This window comes from Hetaerina americana, unplaced genomic scaffold, assembly GCF_022747635.1.
Source record: "Hetaerina americana unplaced genomic scaffold, ioHetAmer1.1.p SCAF_2, whole genome shotgun sequence".
In the NCBI taxonomy this organism is placed as follows: domain Eukaryota; kingdom Metazoa; phylum Arthropoda; class Insecta; order Odonata; family Calopterygidae; genus Hetaerina; species Hetaerina americana.
In genome coordinates, this window is record NW_027286763.1 from 66,495,035 (window position 1) to 66,503,089 (window position 8,055).

Sequence of the window (8,055 nt, forward strand, 5' to 3'; positions counted from 1 at the left end):
AACACGTTTTGTGGAAGATAAAATATGCTGAATTACATGAACATATAGTATAGGCAATAAAAGGAATGAGTTATTTCCTTGTTGGCTGTAGGGCAATGAATTCTTGACTTTTGGGTTATCTTTTGACCACATGTTTAAGCTTAGCTTTTACAGTGTTTGGTCAGTATTTAAGCGATTTAGTGGAGCTCATGAAATATTTTGATTAACAATAGCGGGATTTTTAAGACACTTTTGTAAATCAATCCTTAGAAGATGTTCTGTTAAACATTTCCTTATTATTGCATGGAAGAATCATCAAAATTAGATAAAATTGTCATAAAGGTATCATGCCTATTAAGTTGTTGACGATCATTTTATTCAGCTAATATATAGTATTTTTAGTGCTATTCTTGAAAAAATGGAACTTATCATTTTTTAAAGCTTATTACTGCCTTTTAAAACTGGAAATAACCGAAATGTTTAGAAGGTTTCACAATGACATTTGGAAACGTATATATATTTTATTTAACCTTACGGATTTTATGGCAAAAACTGTCGAGCTCGGAAATGCTTTAAAGACAATGCTATAGATCCCCAAAGTTTAAGCTTAAATGACATCTAAAATTTGATACGGCCATGCAAATACTTAAAGATAATGTGGGTACACGTGCCTGACGTTTCATATTGCAGATGACGCTAACTTATGCAGCTATCTATAATCAAGTACACGTAGTGACTATTAGCAATACCTAGAATGATTTTAATTGGTAATTTGTTTGATCGTGCAAAATCGACGTGGGTGTACTTTAGTTTATTTCTGAGTGCTTCGTTCAGCATATCAATGAGGGTCGACATCGTGTATTGGATTATTCGAGAAGACAAATCTGTGAGGTCAATTGAAATGAATGCATAAAGAGGAAAGCCACAATAGTTAATGTTTCCGATATTGTATTTGATCAACATGACAGATCATTATTGAAGGAAATGAATTTTACAAGATGCAAGATTTTATTCTTCCTTTGTCCATTGTCGCTCAGTGGAACTTGTAGCCAAGCTGGAACGAAGGGGCAACTCCGACCTTGGCGATGGCGGGTGCGGCGGCGTATGAGTAGGCAGGCGCGGCGGCGTAGGAGACGGCAGGCGCGGCGTAGGACACGGGTGCGGCGTAGGAGACGGCGGGTGCAGCGTAGGAGACGGCGGGTGCGGCGTAGGAGACGGCGGGTGCGGCGTAGGAGATGGCGGGTGCGGCAGCGTAGGAGTAGGTGGGTGCGGCGGCGATGCCGACCTTAGCGATGGCGGGTGCAGCCGCCACCTTGGTCACGACGGCTTGCTGTCCGACGTGCACGGAGTTGAAGTTAGCGTAGGAAGTGGCAGCGGGGGCTGCCACCTTGGTGATGGTGGGGGCGGCGATGGCCACCTGCGGGGCTGAGTAGGTGAGGACGGGCTGCGCGGCGAATCCTCCGATGAGGCCGGCCTCGATGGAGGTAACGGCGAGCAGGGCGACGGCAATCTGTTTGAGTGGAAAAAAGGCGGAGCGGTCATGATATTGATCAACCACAGCAAAAGGCCTGCCTCCACACGAGGGAAGGAAGTTTAGCAGAGTGCTTGTTTTTGCTAAGTTAAATTATTTCTAATGAATCGAAAAAAGTATCGAGTTGCGAAAATCTATTTCTAGTAAATAGATTTGACTTAAAGTGCACAATATAAATTGAAATTAGTACAATCGAATTGAATCGTTGCATGGTATTTCTTTGAGATTGCAAGTCACCAATTTCGTCGACTAATTATGATCGCAAACGGATCGTCTATCGCCTTTCGTCGCTAGAATTGAGTTTGTAAGTTAGGACCTCAACCTTATGTTTCGGAAACCAGTGGAATCGAACAGCCATGATTAAGAAGTGGTGTGTATTGGAATCAGATCGGGGTAGAATCGCTTTAAATATAAATTGTCGAAGTATAATCGAACATATATTTTGTGGTGTTACTATGAACTAACTCACTTTTAACGGTATCCGTTAACTGCGTGTGGGACTGATGAAAGAACATTCGGATTTTAATGAATATAACCCTGAGTAAAGCCATTGCCTCTAAGTTGGCGAATTAACGAATTTGTTTCTCATCGAAATTGCGTTTTTGGTGACTGAATGTTTATGAAAAAATAGTGCCCTAGATAGTACCCTGTCATGACGTCAGTTTATCTTGCTTCTCTGTGTGAACTAATATGCTGGTATGAGTGCGGCGGCGTATGACTTTTGACAGACACTTTTGAATGTGACACCTGCAATTTTAAAAGTGGATTCAATTCCTATTAATTAACACCTTAAACGCTGCATCAAAATTTTTCAATGAAGAGCCGCCGACTGCAGACGACGACTCTAATACTCGGAAGCCTATCGTAATTTCATTGGAAAATCTAAATCCTTTTATCTGATCTCGCTCCTGTTCTGAAACCTGTCACCTTGTGATGGTAACCTAGTTGGTTTGTATCAGTGTCAATGGTCAAGATCCACCCGATAAAACCTAATGTAGGTAATCTTTAGCTATAGTCAGTCTCAGGTTGGTAAAGTAACTGGAATTATAATTTTACATTTGGAAATTTCTGTGGCTTTTTTAAATTATGAAATTATAGACGGCAAAATACTGTTAAAAAGAAGTTTAAGATCGATAAGCCGCGGAGTATTGCCATGTCTTGCGCGGGGAAACTGAACATTCCCCCTATCTGATCTAGGAACAAATCCGATGCATATAATGTTTGAGCGATGAACTTTAGCTAAATATTTATCTATTAATGGTATCTCTGCTTCAATGACACCATATAACAGGAGGAAGTTATCTTTAAGAGAAGAATAGAAGAAATATTTTTTTCATTATAATGAGCGCATAGGCTCATCGCATTATTATCTCAGAGATGATAAAAGCATGAAAGTTGTTTAGAAAAAAGTTGAAAACAAATGAATGCGGCAAATTCATGCTCCTGGAATACTTTACCTTTACTTTAATGGTGTGGATCAACCACATATATGATGTAATTTATAAATAGACCATTTATAGGTTCCCTTTTTCAGGTATTATTGAATTTCGATGCAATTATTGAAATTCTCTAACGACATAATATTCCCTGCATAATGAGACAGTGGGAATATTGTGACAGAAAGGACTATCTTTTCTTATAAAATTCAAGATGAGCGTTAGGTTAACATAGTTTTACCAGAAAGTATTTGTAATATCATCATTCTTATTCAAATATGACGCAACGTATTTTGAATTGATTAATTCAGAATTGAGAAATTTTCGGAGTCGAGACATTTATATTCCAGAGATAATGTATGAGGTAAGAACTTTTCCTTTACTAAACGGAGCAAGAATTTTTCCGGTTAGATTATGTAGAGCGAAAGGCTTGGGAATTGGAAACAAAACTAATGTAAAAATATATTCTCCCAGGAATGAATTACTCTTTCCTATGAATTATGAAGTACTTTCCACTTAATAAAGAATGTACAAAAATCGAATTAACTTCTTTTTAAATATTTAAGTGAAAATAAATAAAAAAAATCGCGAGTTAACAGTAGGTCTTTTTGAATTAAGAATTATAATGATTTTTATCAGATAATTACTTTGTGGAAGGAATTACTTTGTGTAGGAAAATGAAATGGCGAAATTAATCTACGGCCATGAATAAATGTTAAGAGAAGAGCAAAAAATAGGGCTGTGAAGTTAACATTGGTGCCAGGAGGAATTGTCAATGTGCGACAGGACTACGATACCCTGACTGGTGCGAGTAGATTACTGCTAACGGCATGGTCGAATCACTTCACCTCCACTTCTTCAAGTCGTGTCGTCTGAACGACAGGGAATTTATCCAATAGGCCACCCGTTCTCCCTCGACCAACGCCGCCGAGACCGATAGCACATCTTGAAAACTTCCGCCGAAGCGATTTCACTCACCAGGACCTTCATGTTGACTGGTTGGTTTTTGTGGAGTGGTTTCGGAAAAAAGTTGCTCTTTGATCGTTGGCTGTTCGCTGACAATGACGGACGTGGATCGCGCGTGGCTTATATATAGTTAGGTTCCAGGTGTAGTGCACTCAGCGAGGGGTGGGTTTGGTCAGGGGGAAGCGGTAGCCCACTCCCCACGGCTCCTGCCCCCCCTTCCATTCCCGCACCAATACATCCAACGCGCCCTTACGACCCCGATTTAGGCCGCAGCATTTGCCCGTCACCCACGAACCCCTCCGATCCCCCCTCTGATTGATGAAGCCACCTCCCTCGGTAGCCCATAATTCCCTGGATATCTTTTCTTACGCCACCTCGCCCCCGCTCTCCCTCTCCTCCCACCGCGCCTATTTTCCATTATGACTTCAGTGCTTCAACCACCTTCTCACACGGCGGTGGCCCTCGGCAACCCCTTTACAGCAGACCCCTTTGCCTGCGAAAAGCCCTTCACCGGGTTTTTGTATTCAGTCCTTTTCCACCATGTAACAAAGCCGTGTCGTTCAGGTTTGAACTGGTCACCGAGTTCAACGGAATCAGTACAAGGTCCAACGGATCGCCCGTGTGCGGTCGCGTATTGCGTAGAGCAGTTGACACTAATTACCCCCCCTCTAACTCCCCATCAGAAATTTTTTAGTGCAAGATATGTGACTGTGAGGAGCTTGACTAGAGAATTACACGATGCGAGGATAAGTTTTCCCCAGTTGTCGAGCTGTCGGTTGGATATAAATAGTGTTATTTCCTCGAACACCGGAGTACATTTTTTGGGGGTCCTAATACCTAATATCAAGCCTTCCCCGGCAAAAAGCCTTATAAATTGGAGATTGTTTTCGTATATGGTTGGATTTCATAGAATATACCTGCCAGGGGGTTAAAGATTGTACTATTGCTATAGTGAAATCAGGAATATGCAGGCATATTGCAAAGTGGATTCGATATTCAATCGTTGAGCGTATTTTCAATTATTTACAAGTAAATCCTCTATTTACGCGTAGCTGCTCGATTTGCATGTAAATGCTGCATGTAAAGAGATTTCCATTTTCAGGTGCAGCATCTCTGGGGGTTTAAAGGAGTACTCTTTGACTAAAATACTTAGTTACTGGTTAGATCAGTACGTTTCCTCTTCTTAATTTCCGCTTCGTATTACTTAATTTCTCCCACTTCGAAAGATTTTAGTAATATCTTGAACCGTCACTTTTGAGCAATTACAAGTGAGTAAAAGTACGATTAAGTTAATCTCTAGCATTGCGGAAACGAATTATTAAATTATGTAAATGCCACAGGGGCGTAACTCCAAACTTGTTGCCGAAGTAGAAGAATTTCCTTTACCTATAAGGTTCCTTATATCCCATTCGTTGATTGTAACTTAGAGAAACGAAAGGTATTTCTAGACTTGGATATTTTAGTGTGTGCGTAACTTTCCAGGGCAATCAAACTTGTTATGTCGAAAGCTGACTGGGTTGATCTCGTGTGTTGCTTATCAGCCCATTATTCCAAAGGTCTGGAGCGTGGCAATCTCATATTAGCACATATGTCATTTTACTTAATTTTTCTTTATGTCGAATTAACATTTGCGAAGTACGAGTTGTCACGTGGATATTTAGGATTGAAACAATTGTGGTCCTCAATACGAATTCATTTATTGGCTTAACTAAAATTTTGCATTAATTTCCTATTAATTCTAATTCGAATTTCCTCTTAGGAAATTTCTAGTGAACGAAAACTTTATTTTAAGATCTATTTAAATCATATTTTATTTAAAGTAATGAACATTGCATCATTTTATCGAACTTACTTCCGCGTAGCTACTTGGTAATTTATCATTTATTTCGTACCTGAAAATACTTTAATATTCTTTTCAGTCTTGTTATTCTTTCCTCGTTTTTTCTTACACCTCATGTATGAGAGTAATCTTTCAGTGTTTATAGATGCTTTGTGAAAAGTACCTATCTGTGAGTTACTGGGGTGGCGTGCTACTTCTTTATTTATGAAATTTAAAGTTTAGGCCGAAAAAGATTTCATGACAGTAGTCATTGCCAATTTTAAAAGTGGTGTGAAGTCTAAAAAAATTTAAAGTGACAATGCATCAGTCAGACTGAGAAAACTGTACCGTCATGTTGAACTGGATCATGACGTCGCAAGGTGCCGTAGTTGGTCAGAAGCCGTGCTGTATGCGTTTATATGACCGAGATGAGCGATATGAGTAAAGTGGTTTATGCTGATTTAGATGTGTCATAATGCCGGGAACGATGAAATTACTAACTAAAATGGTGTATTGTTCCATACTGTGCTGCCATAAGGGTCAAAATGACTGAAAATGCATTTATTTTCGTGCTTAAAGCCGAAGCTGCCCACGGAACATTGTTTATGGCTGTATGGTGTGCGACTAGTATTACTCATTGAGTATTAAACTAGTAATAGTCATCAACGATTTCTTATTGTTAAGATAGTTTCAAAGTATTATGTTATAGGAACGTATATTGTATTTCATAGCATTAATAGTATTTCATCATAAGATGTATTAAGTTTATAATTAATTCTTTCAAAAATTATAAAAATATTCTGTAACTAATAAAATATCTTGACCCTTCCTAAAACTAGGTGATGAAGTCTTGAAAGAATTTTTCAACCAAATTATTTGGTCAATACAGTGATGCATTAAAATATAATATTTTACGTGTAGTTGACCCGTCGCCAGATTCCTTGTTTTCTTTTCTTGCCAGGGAAAAGTAAGTTAAAAACACGGGCGTTATTCCCCGGCATCAGAAAGTTTAATTCCAATTCTGCCAAAGATGCTAACGCTAATACTTTCCCATCTGTGTTGTAGAACAATTTTTGTTATTATATGCGTCGAAATAACGACGACCGTAGAAGAAAGCCTTACTGAAAAACCCTTGCAATCGTTCTGTGAGATAATTATTCCACATATTCCACCTTAAATGTAGTAAGTAAAGAAACAAAGAACTATATTTGTCGCAAATATATGGAATTGCTCATAAAATGGCTGGTCCTCTTAACTGATATGATCTTAGGGTATTTTATGTAATTATGACCCCTGTGCCATGAATTGTGGTGAGGGAAGCTATCAAAATAATGTACACTTTGGAGCCTTAGTGACGCTAACATCAGCCAGATTTAAAAATTTAACTGGAACAAAGAGTGATCTTGAAGTACATGTAGATATTTTTGCCGCAAGACCGTTTTGACTGCAGGATAATATATTCGAAGACCTCAGCGGATCATGCGGATCAGCTTTAAAGAAACTCAGCTTCATAAAATGGGTGTTGGGGTAATGTGATGAAAAAGTTAAAGAGAGGTGTTATTTTGCTCTAGTTAGACCTCATTTGGAATATGCCGCAAGTATTTGGGATCCTTGAGAGAAAATTTGGCGGAAAGAATTAGATGAAGTCCAGAGAAAATCCGCCAGATTCGTTAAAAATTGTTATGATAAGAACAAAAGTGTGACAAGTCTCTTATGGGATTTAGGCTGGGAGCCACTTGAAGTACGAAGATAACAAGCGAGACTTAGACTTTTAGAAAGGTTCAAAACAAACGAGTTTAACCATGGCACTAAAGGAATTATAATGGCCCAACACTACTTAGGTAGATCAGACCACAAAGTTAAAATAAGGGAGATAGATTCCAGTACAGATAGATACAAATACTCATTCTTTCCCCGAACAATCAGAAATCATAATCTTAAGAAACCGGTGTCACTTTAGAAATACTAAAAATATTTAATTTGCAAGTCGGAACAAAATTAAACATTGCAAAGGAACTAACATACACATGCACCAACTAACATACACATGCGCTCACAAGTAAGTATACTTGTAGGTGCATGTGTATGTTAGTTGGTAGTTTGAGTGTTTGCATATGTGTTGGGTGTAAGTGTTCTTGCATGAATTAATACCAGGTTTTTTTGTGTGGATGTATAAATTTGTGGCTTTTGCATGCGGTTTTTTTCTTTTCCTTCTAAATTACGGGTGGTGTCCTAACACCCCCCGCCACACGCCCTTGCGGCGGCTTGCGGGGTATTAAGTAGATGTAGAAGGCACTATCATAAGCCAAAATGCGAGGGGCTCG

At 39.0% G+C, this 8,055-nt stretch overlaps 1 protein-coding gene across 1 annotated transcript; it reads right to left on the reverse strand.

Moving 5' to 3' along the window:
* Nucleotides 1-924: 924 nt before the first annotated feature.
* Nucleotides 925-3,991, reverse strand: LOC139688218 (cuticle protein 16.5-like). Its single transcript, XM_071585650.1, has 2 exons — nucleotides 3,925-3,991; nucleotides 925-1,489 (listed from the first exon to the last, which is right to left on the reverse strand). Exons 1-2 carry the CDS (start codon nucleotides 3,934-3,936, stop codon nucleotides 1,013-1,015), a joined length of 489 nt encoding a protein of 162 aa, XP_071441751.1. The 5' UTR covers nucleotides 3,937-3,991; the 3' UTR covers nucleotides 925-1,012.
* Between the last annotated feature and the right edge of the window lie 4,064 nt (nucleotides 3,992-8,055).